At 35.4% G+C, this 17,622-nt stretch overlaps 1 protein-coding gene and 1 non-coding gene across 7 annotated transcripts in view; both read left to right on the top strand.

Moving 5' to 3' along the window:
• Window positions 1–17,622, top strand: part of FCHSD2 (FCH and double SH3 domains 2) — a 302,118-nt gene that overhangs the window by 154,929 nt on the left and 129,567 nt on the right. For all 6 annotated transcript variants that reach the window (XM_086678247.1, XM_086678251.1, XM_025928470.2 and 3 more), the window contains exons 5-6: window positions 5,522–5,666; window positions 17,136–17,269. In XM_086678247.1, the coding sequence (XP_086534373.1) occupies window positions 5,522–5,666; window positions 17,136–17,269 (279 nt within the window). The remainder of the gene's footprint in view (window positions 1–5,521; window positions 5,667–17,135; window positions 17,270–17,622) is intronic.
• LOC112866180 (U6 spliceosomal RNA) lies at window positions 16,705–16,810 on the top strand. The gene has a single exon (XR_003224048.1). It is a non-coding gene; the product is annotated as a U6 spliceosomal RNA (small nuclear RNA).

The following is a 17,622-nucleotide window of genomic DNA, read 5'->3' as shown; positions in this document are numbered from 1 at the left end:
GTACACACACACTCCCTCAAAATAAGTTTAAAAAAAATGGTGAGTTATTAAAAAAAAGATAAGAAAATAATAGTGCAAGAGAAATGAGACCAAAATCATGTTAGACATACACAAAAGCCTTAGGATACACAAAGCTTGATACCTTTATTACAGTGAAGAGATCCTTCTCTTGTTGCTAGCATTATTAGTGGGACCCAGAGCAATTTTATGTCAGGAGCAGAGGAGAGGTTTGGGAGCTAGATAGATTTGGGATTACATCTAGGCCTCATCATTCCCTCCTCTCTTTCCTCCACTAAATATGTATTGAGTGCCTTACATAGCATGCCAAACCCTGTTCTAGGTGCTGAGAATATAAGAGTGAATAAAACAATGCTTCTGCTGCATGGAGCCTACATCCTAGTGAGAGAAAACAAGACAATAAAACATATGAATAATTAAACATTATGTGTTGGTTTGAGTAGGCATAAATGAGATGGAATCAATTGACAGAACAGATTTTAGGAAAATGAAGAATTTGGTTTTGGACATTATAGTTTTAACGCCTACTAAACGTCCAAGTTGGATATGTTAAATAGGCAATGGAGGAGAGGAAAGATGTCTGGGCTAGAAATAAAAATTCAGGAATAGTTAGTATATTGACAGTATTTAAAACCAAAAGCCTGGATACTCATATTTGAAGAGTAAGTGTAGTTAGAGAAGAGAAGCAGCTTGGGGATTAACTTTGGGGGCACTCCAGCATTTACAGAGCAGTGAGATGAAGAGGAACTAGCAAAGAAGATTAAAGAGTGGCTAGTGAAGTAGGAGTAGGTCAAGAGAGAATGATGTCTTAGAAGCTGAGGAAAGAACACTTTTCAAGAATAAACTAGGTAAATTATGCTGATAAATTGAATAATAGGACCAAAGCTTGAATTGACCATTGGGTTAGCCATAAGGAGATTTTTGATGACCTTGCAAAGCACTTTCAGAAGAATGGTGGAGGCTAAGGCCTTATTTAAGTTAAATCAAGAAAGTCCAGGATCAGAGGGAGTAGAAACAATAATTTCTGACTGTTTTCTCAAGGAGTTTTGTTGTTAAAAGGAGCAGGCATTGGGGTGGTAGCTGGAGAGAAATGGAGGGTTGATAGAGGATTTTTGTTTTCAATTTTTAAGTTTATTTATTTCTGAGAGATAGAGACAGAGTGTGAGCAGGGGAGGGGCAGAAAGAGAGGGAGACACAGAATCCGAAGCAGGCTCCAGGCTCTGAGCTGTCAGCACAGAGCCTGACGCGGGCTTGAACTCATGAACTGTGAGATCATGACCTGAGCTGAAGTTAGAGACTTAAGCGACTGAGCCACCCAGGTGACCCTGTTTGTTTGTTTGTTTGTTTGTTTGTTGTTGTTTAGATGGGAGACATTATAGCATATTTAGAGATCCATCCAATAGAGAGGGAAAAGTTGATGTTGTAGGAAGAAGCACAATTACTGGATTGCTATTCTTAAGTTATAGATTGTAGTGTAAATACAAAGGGTTGGCCTTCAGAGCACAGGTAGTTCTTCCAAGTAAAAAGAAAGATGACAGAGTGTATGGGTGCAGAAGTAGGGAGATTGGTAAATGTGGTGGGACATATAGGCATTGTCTTCTGGTAGCTTCATTATCAGCTGAAAGTGTGGTCATAGTAGAGGTGTGAGATGAGAGGAAAAAGTGGGAAATAATTGTGTAGAAGATTGAGAGAATAAGAGGATTTAGGGGAATATAGTAGAATTGCTACGTAGCACTAAGGAGTTACTAGAATGTATTAGACATCAATTTAAACTGAGACCAGGCAGCATGATTATGGTTTTTTCCAGTAACATTCTGCCACACAGAGACTGGTATGGTGTAAACAGAACTTTGGATTTAACCAAGGTTGAAATTTTATTTTTAAAGTTTATTTATTTTTGAGAGAGAGAGTGTGTGCATGTGCACACAAGTGGGGTAGGGGCAGAGAGAGAGAGAGAGGGAGAGAGAGAATCTGTTAGCGCAGATCTGAATGCCTGGCTCATACTTCTAAACTGCTAAATCATGACCTGAGCCGAAGTTGGATGCTTAATGACTGAGCCATCCAGGTGCCCCCAGGGTTGAAATTAGATTACAATGATAGAAAGAGAAAGGGGCAAGGGTAATAAGTATATATACGTAGGGAGTTGTTATAATGGTGGAGCATAAAACTGTCTGGATGAGGAGCTGAGAAGGGAAATATGAGACAGGGAAGAGACAGGGAAGGGGGGTAAGATAGAATGGATTGTGGATTCCAATAGAGTTTAAATAATTGTTGGAGTCAGAATCCTAAAGAGAATGAGTGAAAACAGCAGGTGTTGGTCAGAGATTAGATGGTTACTTTGGGATTGGTTAGTGGTAATGGCAAAGTCTAGGTTATGACCATGGGAGTCCTGTTTCCAGGTGAGTAGCCTTAGGAAAATTCTGCAGTCTTTCTGAGCCTTACTTTTCTCTTCTGAAAAATGGGAATAATGCTTATTTTGCAAAGTTCACATGAGAATTAAATGATAATGTAAATGTAAAAATATATGACATATAGTATCTAGCATGTGATAGTTTCTTAAAAGAATTTCCTTCCTTTCTGTCATAATTTTGAGCCTCATTTCATGACCTGTGCAGAATAGCAAAATACCATACATGCTTAGTATCTTATGCCACAAAATTACATATATGGAGCCTAGTGAAATAAAAACATTTAAAATCCCTCTACACCCATTATTATTTTTCCTCAGTTTAATGAAAAATACCACTACCATTGCAACTATCACTATTATGTTAACAAGCACTAACATTTCTACTACAGTTCTGCTTCTGTTACTATTTATTCATTAAAAGAATCTCTGCCAAGGGTTTTTACTTCATTTGCATTTACTGTTATAAAATAACCCTGTGAGATACATGGTGCTGGTATTTTTGTTATTTTCTCCATTTGCCAGTTGAGGAAATGAAAGTATAGTGAAGTGTGCTACATATGATTATTTTGGTTGAACTAGAACTTGAACCCAGGTCTTCTGATTAACTTATAACTAAATTATTTTCTTTTCATGGTGTCTCATAATATAGAATATGTTTGCATGCTATAGATCTGCTACTCTCCAAAGACCTCTTTTTAAACTTTACAAGGATTTTTCTTTTTATTGTATAGTCCTCATAATATATATATATCCATTCATTTTTTTCATGCAATATGTATTTTCATAACCTTTCTAAATCTTAGGCCATGTGTTTAGGCCCTAGGAATACAATAGTGAGACAGACATGTACCCCTACCTTCATGAAATATTCACTATAGTGAGAGTGACAGACATTGACTAACAATTACATAAAAATATGTATAATTGAAGGAAAAGTGCTGGAGCCATGTAACGAATAACAGAGAGGAACTTGATGGAGTCTGTGGGTTGGGTTGGTGGTGATCATGAAAGACTTCTCTAAGGAAGTTATATTTAAGCTGAGATTTGAGGGATGAACAACGGTCAACTAGGTGAAGACTGAAAGGGAAGAGAGTGCTCCCTATGAGGAGAGCCTGGATGAAGGGATCCTCCCTCCCTTCCTCCCTCCCACCTTTCCTTCCTTCCTCCCTTGCACCTTTCCTTTCTTCCTCCCTCCCACCTTTCCTTCCTTCCTTCCTTCCTTCCTTCCTTCCTTCCTTCCTTCCTTCCTTCCTTCCTTCCTCCCTCCCTCCCTCCCTCCCTCCCTCCCTCCCTTTTCTCTTTCCTTCCTTTCTGTCACATTTCATAGTGCTTCTTTCTCATTTTAATTATGATTTTAAAATGTATTTTAAGTGCAAATTAATGACTACAAAGCATAGTACTGAATTTTTCTCTCTGCATTCTCTGAACAGTTTGGACTGTTTAGGAGGGGCTGTGGTGAGTTTACATCCCAGGTTCCATCAGTTTTCATGCAGGCTATGGGCAACTTTAATTTTGCTGGGTTTTTTCCCCCAGCTTTATTGAAAAATAATTGACATATATCACTGTAAGTTTAAGGTATACAGCTTGATGGTTTGATTTACATATACTGTGAAATGATTACCACAATAGATTTAGTTAACATCCACCATCTCATATTCATTTTGCTTTTGTGTTGACAGCTTTTGCTGGCACCATACACTGAATCTTTTTTCCAAAGGGAATGTGATATACTTCTGGTTAAATAAAAGAATATTTCCATCTAAACTAATTCATTTGATGTATTACAAAACCTAATCCACTATATAAACTAATCATTTCCTTATTTGAAAAATATAGTTACAATGTTTTTTAGTTCTTTTATTGTTTAACTTATTTATGAGACACAGAGCATGCACGCACATGGGCTGGGAGGGGCAGAGAGAGAGAGAGAGAGAGAGAATCCTAAGCAGGCTCTCTCTCTGCTCAGTGTGGGGCTCGATCTTAGGAATGTGAGATCATGACCTGAGCCAAAATCAAGAGTTGGACAGACATTTAACTAACTGAGCCACCCAGGCACCCCAAGGTTTTTTTAGTTCTAAGTAGTAGCATTTATGTAGTACAAGGTATCATACATTGCTATAGTAGAAAATCCATGTGGCACAAGAAGGAAATTCTTAGGAGATGAATATTATAATCCATCAATGCAAGCATCTCATTTTTTAAAAACAAAGTACCCTCCATTGTTATGATAAGTTATAAAATATGTTTAACTAGTGCAGGTGCATACTAGAACTGACTAAGGAATTAGCAAAGTAGAAGAGAAGCTTTGAAAAGGACATTAGCTACAAAAAGCAAAAGATGAATAATTCTTTGAATTTCCCAAGAGATTGCTGAGCACATTTATCAAGTAAAGGTGATGGGAATTGCTTGGAATGATTCCAAGCCACAATAGATGCTGGCTAAGCATTGTTACAACACAGAAACAGATGTAGAACATTGCTACCATAGAACTCTTTTGTCAGAGAAATAGACTTCTCAAGTATGTAAGCAATTGTTTATGATTTTTTTCCAGCTATATCAATTTATGTAAGAGAATAATATGATGTAGTTGAAAGAGAATGTACTTTAGAGGTACTCAACCTTCATCTATATCTCAGTACTACCACACTCTTTTGTGATCTAGGGTGATTTTCTAAATCTGTCTAAGGCTTGCTCAGTTACCCCATCTCTAAAATTAGGAAAATATCTTAATGAAATAATGAAACTTGATATCCATAATGATGACCCCGAGACAGTGAAAGGTCTGGACAGTCTGAATTCACTAATTTTTATAGCATTAGCTTTGTCTGGAATTGCAATCCTTTACTCCATTACCAAGAATAGCTAATGAATCAAGATAGTCATTGCAGAGATATAAAGGAATAAAGTATATGTTGTGTTTCTCCCTTTATATGATAAAAACTTTACTACCTATATATATAAACCACTATAAATACACTTTCAACTATAAAGAAAACATCCATTCTGTTTCACAGTGCTAGCCAGTAAGCATAAGGTTAGCCAACTTTTTTCCTTTTCCCTGCCTAATACTTTTCTGTCCCTCTTTGAATTTAGGAGCATGTATCCTGTTTGGAAATCTTTTCTTGAGGGAACAATGCAGGTAGCCCAGTCTCGGATCAATATATGTGAAAACTATAAAAACTTCATTTCTGAGCCTGCAAGGACAGTGAGAAGCTTAAAAGAACAACAACTAAAAAGGGTATTGTTTCTATTCTTTTCTTATATGCATTTTAATATCTAAGTGCTCCATTTGTAATCTGTAAGGTTATGTTAAATTGCATTTAACACCTTGAGCTTTTCTATATGGTCACAAATATTTCTGATTTCAACATGGACTTTTTGATTTCAACATGTTACTAGGATTTTTTTATTTCATCATATTCTTTCTAACTGCTGTGTTTTATTAACTGACAAAAGTGAGTATAATTTGAATCTGGATATTCTGAAAAGGTCAATGAATACTTCTTACAAATACCACTTTTCATCCTATTTCAAGTAAATAGATTTACTTAGTTGTACAATATTGTTATAGTTCAGTGTATAATAAAGTAGTTAAATGTTATTAATCCCATTAAGTCTTGAAAAAATTCATCTTGGTTTTAACTTGAGTCATTTTGCATAATAATTTAAAGGAAGTTGACACATTTTGACCAAATATGTGAAACTTATTTTCTTATTTTTCACCTAATAAGAAAACTTATTACCAAAAATGGTGTACTCTAAAGTTTAATTATATAGGTTATATAAAATTAAAGTTTTCAAATAGATCTACTTCTTTGATTATACAGAAATCAAAAATTCATAGAAAAAAATCACTATTAAATATGTTTATGAAGTGCTTGCTATTGAAGGTAGTTGATTGAATTGTATCCTTTTTTGGAGATAGAGTTACAAATACAAATTATTATGATGCCTAATAAGTAATTAAATTATTCCTATGGAAGTATCAATGCTTTAAAAAATATTAATCATTTAAGGAAATAGTCATTCAAAAACCATCCAGTGTTTTAATTCTAATTATCATTTGGATTTTCAAAATTGTTTTACAAAATCTAAAAAAACTAATTTTCCTTGTTTGCCAACGATGATATTTGTAGCATAAAATCAGTATGTTAAATGTATTTTGTGTTTATATAAAATTTTCATCTCTTTCAAGCACTTGTGTAATATTAGTTGGTTTTAACATATCTGTATAGGAATGCCTTTTTTTAGCTCAAAATTACCTTTTCAAAATTACATAACCACTGACCAAACAATGCTTTTGAGTTGTGAAAATATGTGTTTTGTGTGTGTATATATATGTATATATGTATGTATGTATAAAACACATACATGTATGCAGAGAGAGGGTAGAAGATAGAGGCAGAGAATTTATACTAGCGTAATTTCCTAACTGGGAGGAAATACTGTGTTTCACATAGCCAATGCATTGACCAAATCTAATTGAATTACTGGAAAATTCTACTTTTCTCAATATCAGAATATTTTGAAAGAGTTTCTCTTCCATTGGGAGAGTAGTCTCTGTCCCGAATTTAACCAGCGTTCCTGGGCAGAGAATGTTTGATGAGATTTGACAAGTCCTCTTATCTGTGAATTATATTATATTATAGCTGGAAAAAAATGGTGTTTATGTTCCATCTAAACAGTTGTTGGACGTTAGGTACATATTAGGTGTACCCTTTACAACTCTGAGATTACAGACGACAGAAACCTACTTCAAACTAGTTTAAGCCAAGAAAATAATGTATTAGCTTGGATAACTGAAAATTCCAGGGGTGGATCAGATGGTTAAATGATGGTATTAGAATTCAGTCCTTCTTTCCATCTAGTAGGTCTGTTTTCCCCTGAAGGCTTCATTCTTTTTTTTTTTTTTTTAATTTTGTTTTTTATTTTTTTAAATCTACATCCAAATTAGTTAGCATATAGTACAACAACGATTTCAGGAGTAGATTTCTTAATGCCCCTTACCCATTTAGCCCACCCCCCCCCACAACCCCTCCAGTAACCCTGTTTTCCATATTTATGAGTCTCTTCTGTTTTGTCCCCCTCCCTGTTTTTATATTATTTTTGTTTCCCTTCCCCTATGTTCTTCTGTTTTGTCTCTTAAAGTCCTCATATGAGTGAAGTCATATGATTTTTGTCTTTCTCTGACTAATTTCACTAGCATAATACCCTCCAGTTCCATCCACATAGTTACAAATGGCAAGGTTTCATTCTTTTTGATTGCCGAGTAATACTCCATTGTGTATATATACCGCATTTTCTTTATCCATTTATCCATCAATGGATATTTGGGCTGTTTCCATACTTTGGCTATTGTTGATAGTGCTGCTATAAATATGGGGGTGCATGTGTCCCTTCGAAACAGCACACCTGTATCCCGTGGATAAATTCCTAGTAGTGCAATTGCTGGGTCGTAGGGTAGTTCTATTTTTAGTTTTTTGAGGACCCTCCATACTGTTTTCCAGAGTGGCTGCACCAGCTTGCATTCCCATAAAGGCTTCATTCTTTAGCAACTCTCCACATGGTGGACCCCAAATGAAGGATTTATAAATCTTATAGCTAGCAATCCCTCACTTTGCATTTTCCCAAAAGTTCCAACGAAACTTCCCAAATTGAGGCTCATTGGCCTGTGTTGGGTTACCAAGACCCCCACATTGGGGTTTACAGTCCTCATGTAAACTCTATGTACTAAAAATGGGGAAAGATAATTTTCCAAAAGAAAACTGAGATGGATTTCCAAAGGAAAAACCATGGAAATAAAGACAGAGCAAGCAAAACAACAGATAGCCACTGTAGTTGGCTTCTCCAATTGTACTTCCCAAGCTTTACAACAAATTGACTCCATATAGGATAAATAGATGATCTATTCTTTTTCCTTTGCTTCTCTAACCTTTCCCCCATCTTTTTTTTTTTTTTTTTTTTTTTGCCTTTTGGATTAATTGTGTATTTTTCATTTCTTCTTTTTTTTTTTTAACTTTTAGTGTGATAATAGTTAACATGAGATCTACCTTCTTAACAGATTTTTAAGTCTACAATACAGTATTGTTATCTATAGGCACAATGTTATACAGCTAATCTTGGGTTTACTCATTTAGTATAACTGAAATTTTGGTTGGTTAGCAGTTCTTTCTTTCCTCTTCTTCCAGCCCCTGCTGACCAGAATTCTCTTCTTTGCTTCCATGAGTTTTACTATTTTAGATACTTCATGTAAGTGGAATCATGCAATATTTGTTCCTTTGTGACTGGCTTATTTCATTTAGGGTAATGTCTTGCAGTTCATCTATGTTGTTGCATATTGTAGGATTTCATTCCTTTTTAAGGCTGAATAATACTCCACTATTAGTATATGCTACATTTTTTATACATTCATGCATTGCTCAATACTTTGATTGTTTCCTTACTTTGGCTTTTGTGAATAGTGCTGCTGTGAACATGGGGTGCTAGTATCTCTTTGAGATCCTGATTTCAATTATTGTGGATAGATACTCAGAAGTGGGATTGCTGGATCATATAGTAGTTCTATTTTTAGTTTTTTGAGAAACTGCCATACTGTTTTCCTTATTGCACCATTTTGCATTCCCAGCTGTGTATAAGGGTTCGTGTTTCTCCATAACTTCACCAATGGTTATTATCTTTTGGGTTTTTTTTTTTTATATGTATGTAATAACTATCCTAGAAGGTATGAAGTATCTCACTGTGGTTTTGACTCGCATTTTCCAGATGATTAGTGACATTGAACAATCTCACATTTTTCTTTTCTTTTTTTAAAAGTAATCTCTACTCCCAACATGGTGCTTAAACTCATGAACTAGAGATCAAGAGTCACGTGCTCTACTGTCTGAGCTAGCTAGGCACTGCACTTGTATTTTTTTTATTATCAATTTTTGCTCTACTATTAGCTTTTTAATTTTATAATTTTGTATTATTCTTTTATTAGTTACCTTAGAGACTCCAGTATGCCTCCCTGACTTAGTCCAGTTTATCTGGAATTGGTACTTATACTATTCTCCAAACTTTCAATTAATTTAATAAAGTTTACCTGGAATTAGTATTTACTACCTTATACACAATATAAAAATCTTCCAACAGTGTAATTCCATTTGCCTCCCCATTATAACTTTTGTGCTGTCAGACCTTTTGAATTTGTTCATATGACATTTGTACTTTTTATGCATTTTCTCTATTTCCATCTTTTTTTTCTTTCTGTACTTCAGTCTGAGTATTTTCTACCAGTGTCTTACAGTTCATTAATATTCTGTTTTAAGCTATTTCCAATCTGCTTTTAAAACATATTTTGGAGTCTTAATGTATTTTTCAGTTCTAGAATTTTTATTTTATTTTTTAAAAACCAATTCTGTGTTTCTGGTGAAGTTGTTCTCCATGTTTTTCCTTTATTCTCTTAAATAGGTTACTCCTGATCTCTGGTTCATGATTCCACTGTCGAAATCACTATAGGTCTCCTTTTTTTTTTTTTTTTAAAGTTTATTTATTTATTTTGAGAGAAATAGAGTGTGAGTGGCTCTGTACTGTCAGTGCAGAGCCCAATATGGGGCTCAATCCCATGAACGGTGACACCATGACCTGAACCAAAATCAAGAGTCAGACACTTAACTGACTGAGCCACCCAGGCACCCAAGGCCTTTTTTTATCATTTACTGTTTTTCTTGGGTTTTGGTTATGCCTCATAATGCTGGACATTGTGAATAAAAATTATAGAGGCTCTGGAATATGTTTTTTATTTCCAAAGAGAGTTAAATTTTCTAGCAGGCAGATAGAATACTCTCAGATCACCTTGATCCTGTTAGGGTCTGGTTTTAGCCTTTCTTAGGGCTGTTCTGTTTCACCATTGTCCATATTTTGGTATAGAGTGCCTACCAAAACCCTTCTACTTTGACAAGACTTGACTCTAACCTCTGTCTTCTCAACATCATGTAGCTGTTCTGATCCTCTGGTACTTGCTCAGCTTATTAGCCTTTCAGCTGCTCTTCTTTACTGGATTTCTTGGGATTTTACCCCATACATGCCACTTAGAAGTTAACTGATGACTCGGGGAAATTGCATACAGATCTTTGGGCTTGCTTCTCTGTAGCACCCTTCTTTCCAAAATTTAGCCTCTCAAGTTTTTCCTCTTGTAGCATCCTTAAACTCCGACCTCTATTTCCTTAATCTAATGAGATTGCCTGTTTCTCTGTACCCTGATTGGACAAATGCCCTAAGGAAAAAAATCACCTTAAATGTAGAGCTTACCTAGCTGGGCTTCCCTTCTTCCATATATCATAGTCCTGCAAGTCCAGTGTATATTATTGTTCTTTAGTGCTGGTATCTTTTAAAAACCTGTTTTGTCCAACTTTTACAATTTCCAGACTAGAAGAAGGTAGTCTGAAACAACTTGTTTTGTCATTATCACAGCCAATTTTGTTTTCCCTCAATAACATTTTAATGGTCATGTTCTTTTAAAAATTTTCTCTATTTTGTCAGTTTTCTAAGACGTGGGGGTAAATTCAGCCATATTACAATTATAAAACATCTGTCCATTGTGATTATAACGAGAATAATATTAGGGCTTTTTCGAAATGATTTTCTGTATGCTGGCATTTGCTTATAAAACAAAACAAGAGCCATAATAATCTAAGACTTTTGCCATTTTTAAAAATTGAGATATAATTCACATAACATGAATTTCAGGTGTATAATGTAATGATTTGATATTTATATATATATTGCAAAATGATCGCCATACTAAGTCCAGAAGTCCAGTTAACATCCATCATTGTATTAATTATTAGTAATACTTTAGTTCATATCTTTCTCATGCAAACTAGAGTTTATGTTTCTTTGAAATAGTTGGGATTTACATTTGGATAACACTTTAGAGTTTGTAAACTGCTACCGTATCCATTATAGTCTCATTTGATTTTCCTATCAACTTGTTAGGTATATTAATCTTATTATTTTACAAATGATAAAACCCAGCCTAAAAAATGTTAAAGAGACTTAGTAGTAAATAACACAGCAGAAACTTGAATATACTGCTTCCTAATTCCAAATCCTATGCAATCTTCTAAAAACGCTTGAACTTTAATACTTAAATAAGTTTACAGAAAAATACATACAATTCCTTTACCTTAGTAGACTACTTAATTATCTTACTCCTTTTATCTTCTTAGTTTTTGCAATAGTTACGATTAATACATTGATCATTTTTTAGCATATCCCATTTTCTTCATTCTATTTCCTAATTAATTGTTCATGTTTCTATGCAATCTTTGTGTTTACTATTTTTAATTTCTGAATGAATTTTTTATTTATTCTACTTTATTTAATCATACCTTTGTTTTTGGACATTACCACTAAGTCTGCAATAAAAATTAACTTTTTCTTTGAAGTTACTTACTTAACATGAATTTCTAGGACATGACTACTAGGTTAGAGAATCTACTGATTTGTGGGACTTTAATGTATTGGCTCAAGTTGCTATTTTATTTTTATTCCTCTCTTCAAGTTATTGCCAAGTATATCTTATTCTAAGATCTGTGTCATACTTAGGTATCATACTTTTAATTTCGTCACTAGAATTCTAGTATCCAAGTTTGTCACCATTTTATATAATACCTTATCCTTGAGGTAAACTTGTACATTCATTTCTGTGTCTGCTCAGTGCTGATAACTCTTGGTAAAGAGCTGGGCTTATACCATACCAAGTCTTTTCTTAACATATAGGCATTATTAAGTAAGCTTCTTTTTAAGTATATAACTTAGTCCCCTCAGAAAACTGGATTCCTATGAAGAAATTTAATCTAAATTTGGAAAGGAAATCCTAGGTAATCTTTTTCTTTGCAAATTAAGTTTTATGACTTGTATTTAACAAATATTTTTGGTGCAGGCATATCTCAAAAACATTGTGGGTTGATTTCATACCACTACAATAAAGCAAATATTGCAGTAAAGTGAGCCAAATGAATTTTTTGGTTTCCCAGTGTATATAAAAGTTATGTTTACCCTATACTGTAGGCTATAAGTGTGTGGTAGTTGTGTCTAAAAAAAAAAAAACACACACACACACACACAATGTACATAACTTAATTTAAAAATACTCTATTGCTAAAAATGCTATCTATCATCTGAACTTTCAGTGAGTCATAATCTTATTGCTGATAGAGGGTCTTTGCCTTGATGTTGGTGGCTGCTGATGATCAGGGTGGTGGTTGCTGAAGGCTAGTGTGGCTGTGGCAATTTCTTAAAATAAGACAATGAAGGGGTGCCTGGGTGGCTCAGTCAGTTAAGCATCTGACTTCGGCTCAGGTCATGATCTCACAGCTCGTGAGTTCAAGCCCCACATCAGACTCTATGCTGACAGCTCAGAGCCTGGAGCCTGCCTCAGATTCTGTGCCTCCCTCTTTCTCTTTGCCCCTCCCTTGCTCATGCTCGTTCTCTCTCTCTCTCTCTCTCTCTCTCTCTCTCTCTCAAAAATAAATAAACATTAAAAAAAATAAGACAACGAAGTTTGCTGCATCCATTGACTCTTCCTTTCACACACAATTTCTCTGCAGCATGTGATGGTGTTTGATAGCATTTTACCTATAGTAGAACTTCTTTGACAATTAGAGGCAATCCTCTCAAACACTGCTGCTGCTTTATCAACTAAAATTATGTAGTATTCTAAATTGTCATTTCAACAGTCTTCACCAGGAGTAGATTCCTTCTCGAGAAACCACTGTCTTTGCTCATCCATAAGAAGCAGTTCCCCATCTATTCAAGTTTTATCATGAGATTGCAACAATTCAGACACATATTCAGGCTCTACTTCAAATTCTAGTTCTCTTGCTATTTCCACCACATCTACAGTTCTTCCACTAAAGTCTTGAATCTTCAATTTGTAAAAAATGCAATATCTGCAGCGCAGGAAAGCAAAGTGCAATGAAATGAGGTATGTCCTTGTTTTGCTGTGTGCGGAGCACTTTCATTTGACAAAAACTCAAATTACTCTGACTTCAAACAGTTCATTTTGGTGATGGAAGACATTTGGTTAAGGATTTACTGAATGCTAGGGAAGAATAGATCATAAAAGATCTCTTCATTGTACACATGGGCTATCTATCTAATATTATTTGATGAACAGTATCTTAGAAACTTATGTAAAGGGAAAGAAAAAACAAGAATAAAATCACCCTGAGTTTTCTGATGAGATTTTTGAGAAATCCTTTCAAAGATATGAACTATCATAAGGTCCCCCTGATATTGTCACATATAGAGAAAGTAATTTAATTGGTAGCCTTTTATAGATGAAAATGAATTAAGTAATCAGGTCTAAGAGATACATCTTATTCTTCGAAGGGTAGGCATATGAGCAAAAAGTGGCTGTGTGTGGGTCTGTGTACGTGTACGCACATATGTTCTCATGTACCCATGGTGTTCATTTGTGTGAATATACTGATATCCTAGCCACATGATGTGCAATCCACATGAAAAGCTTTGACCAACTGTGTTTAGTTTCCTCTTGAAATGTTCAACTTAGCAGACCCTTTCCATGCATGTAAATCACCACAGGATTCTTAAGCTTCCCTTCATTGATTAGTTTTTCTGAGGTGTCAAGCTCTATTGTTTTGGATGAACATTTTGGTTATAAATGCCTTATACCTGACTCCTCTTTTAAATAATCTGTCTCATTTTCCCATTAAACATGGTTTTCAGACCATGCCCCAGTTTTTGGTTCTTATTTTTATTTGTATGTGTGTATGTATGTATGTATGTATGTATGTATGTATGTATGTAAATCTATGCCCAACACGGGCCCAAACTCATGATCCCAAGATCAAGAGCCGCATGCTCTTACAAGAGGTTTGTTGAGGTGCTGGGTAATCCAGTCAGTTAAACATCCAACTCTTTATTTCAGTTCAGGTCATGATCTCACAGTTTGTGAGTTTGAGCCTCCTGTCAGGTTGCACAGAACCTGCTTGGAAGTCTCTCTCTCTCTGATCCTTTCCCATTCATGCACATGCACATGCACGCTCTCTCTCAAAGTAAATAAATAAACAAGAGGTTTATTTATGATAAGGACTATTAAAAATTAAAGGGAAAGACATATTTTTTCTACAAGATAAAAGCTTACTATTTTAGTGTATCTATAAAATGAAATATTATTCAGCCATAAAAAGAAATGGAGAAATAATACATGATACAACATAGATGAACCCTAAATACATTATGTGAGGACTTAGGACATATAAGACCACATAGTTACATGATTCCATTGATAAATGAAATGCAGGAAATTCATAGAGACAGAAAGTAGATTAGTGGTTTCCAGGGACTAGGGATAGGGGAAAATGAGGAGTGACTGCTAATCGGTATGGGGTTTCTTTTTTGGGTGATGAAATGTTCTGGAATTAGACAGTGGTAAATGGTTGTACAACCTTATAAATATACTAAAACCCACCAAATTGTATACTTTTAAAGGATGAATTTTGTGGTATGTGGATTACATATCAATTTTTTTAAAGCTTACTATTTTAAGATAAAGTATCTCTACATGAGTTGTCACAAAACTGGGGTAGGTACTATAATGGATTAACATGGTAAATGATAGCATCACTTTCTCACTTTATGACTTTGGGTAAATTATTTAACCACTTTAAGTCTATTTCCTTATCCTAAAATAGGACTAGTATGAACACTTTTACCAGAGTCATTTGGAAGAGTAAATGTGATAATATTTATAAAGTACTAAACTTAGTGCATTCTGCCTATGTGCCCATAGGGAATCTTCTTAAGTTTAACGAAACATTGAGATGGTCATGATTATTGTAGGCCATACCTGGTATGAGGTTAACTTAGAAGGACATTAGAACAGGGAACACAGTTAACCAGCAGGGCAGCATCTAGTGCTAGTATTTAGTTCTTTCACTGGTGTATGTCTCAGTCTACATAGCCAACCACGGTTATTCTGTTTGGTTCCTCAGGTAAGAGATCTAGGGCAAGAGAATGAGAGAGAATGTACAGGGGTAGCCACAGGCCCTAAAGGAGACTAAAAGCTTTTATGACAACTTTACAGACAGAGCTTCCAAAGTCTATGAGAAGGACACATCCAGACACAGGAATTACGATACTCAAAAAAGCCTAAAGCCAGCGCTTCTCCACCAGATATTTATAGTTCATTTGTACTTTGATGCAGTTTGCCTGTCGGGTTCATAAGCAGTGTTACCAAATAACACAGTTGACATTGTGTCTTCATCAGGTTTCTGTTGAAACAGAGACCTAGAAAGTTAAGCAAGGGTCCAGTTTTCATGCAGAGGAGAAAGAGGTGGCTTTTTAACCCTTTATTCACAGCCTGACACTTGGTAAGTGCTCAGTAAATATGCCCATAGAGAACCTTCCAGATTTTGCACTTTCTGTAAAGTAGTCCTTTTTATTTTTTTAATATTTATTTATTTTCAAGAGAGAGCACAAGTGGGGGGGGGGGCGGCAGAGAAAGAGAGACACACACAGAATCCAAAGCAGGCTCCAGGCTCTGAGCTGTCAACACAGAGCCTGACGCAGGGCTTGAACCTATGAACCGTGAGATCATGACCTGAGCTGAAGTTGGACACTCAACTGTCTGAGCCACCCAGTCACCCCAAAGTTGTCCCTTTCTTTAACACCTAATAATTTCTGGGAAACTCTAGCCTATATGTCACATGTGTAAGTTTGTGCTTTATCTATGCTATTCCAGTGTCCTTGCTCTATCTACTCCATGCTGTTCAGCCTGGCACAATAGTCCCTCACCAATATCTCCTCCTACTTTGCTGAGTTTTTTTTGTCAGTCTCCACTAAATACTATTTCAGGCTCAGAAGTTTTTCAGTGAGAGCTTCCCTAAATTTGTCTCAGGCTGGCAAAACTTTTCAGTGGTTTGTTTCAAACTGGGAAAAATGTTTCCCCTTTGGATATCCAGAAGAGTTCCAAAGCAATGTTACTTTGGCCCAATTGTGTTATAAAAATTTATTGATTAAACATTTCTTCGAGTTAATTATGTCTGTCCCTTCTCTCAGAGTGTATAGGTGTATCCAAAGAATTGAGCTGGCAGTAATTTTGAGTAGTAACTGTTATGTGGTACCCAGGTTTCTTGCTTCTCTTCTTCATCTCGGACTTAATGTCAGACTTGTCAGATTTCATTCCTTCTTTCCCCGAGTAGAATTCTTCACTACCTTTGCACCGTCAGTTCCCCAAACATGTAGAGACTTTATTAAGATTATGAAGAGTGCTCACTTTGGCAGCACATATACTAAAATTGGAATGATACAGAGAAGATTAGTATGGCCCCTGTGCAAGAATTATGAAGAAATACAGAATTGCTTTGTTCTTTTGCCTTTATTGCCATGAAATCTCCAATAATAAAAGCATTTTCATTGTTGCTTTTCTTTTGCTTTACCTTACTGTCAGTTATCAGTGGCACTGTGGTTATTTCTCAAAGCAGAGTTGTTAAGCAAACTGGGACAATATTCAATACCTTACTTGAGATGGGAGTACCAGCTGTTCACTGGATTTTAATTTACAATTTGACGGAGACTAAAGTGCTGATTTTTCTCCTGGGTTTCCATCCTGAGGGCATGGTGCATAGTCCTTAGGACAAATTCATTTTCGGTAAGCCTGAAAACTAATATCATAATAATTGTACTTTGTATTTTATAGTGTGTGGACCAGTTGACGAAGATCCAAACTGAATTACAAGAGACGGTGAAAGATTTAGCTAAAGGCAAAAAGAAGTACTTTGAGACTGAACAGATGGCTCATGCAGTACGGGAGAAAGCTGACATCGAGGCAAAGTATGTGTTTTAGCATTTCTGAAAAAGTAATTATGCAAATAAATGTTATTTTTGCCAGTACTTTGTTTTCTATTAATATAGGGCATAGACTCATTCTCAGGTTATCTTGGTTTCGTCTGACCTATAAATGTTACATACTTTCAAATTTTTCTTTCATATTGGCTGATCTCATTTCAGTTAATGTAGCAATAAGAGAATGTTTGATCAGTCAGTTTCACGTTCAGTTGAATTATGGAAAGGAAAGAAGACAAATGAACGTGGTATCGAAAGCTTAGCAAAAGCCTGTTGAAGTTGCTGTGGTATCTGAGTATCAGGATTTAAGAGCTTCATTTTTTTCATGCTGGACTCTAAAT

Source organism: Puma concolor, chromosome D1, assembly GCF_028749965.1.
Source record: "Puma concolor isolate L17-30 chromosome D1, mPumCon1.1.hap2, whole genome shotgun sequence".
Classification (NCBI taxonomy): Eukaryota; Metazoa; Chordata; class Mammalia; order Carnivora; family Felidae; genus Puma; species Puma concolor.
This window is presented reverse-complemented; position numbering and strand designations above follow the sequence as displayed.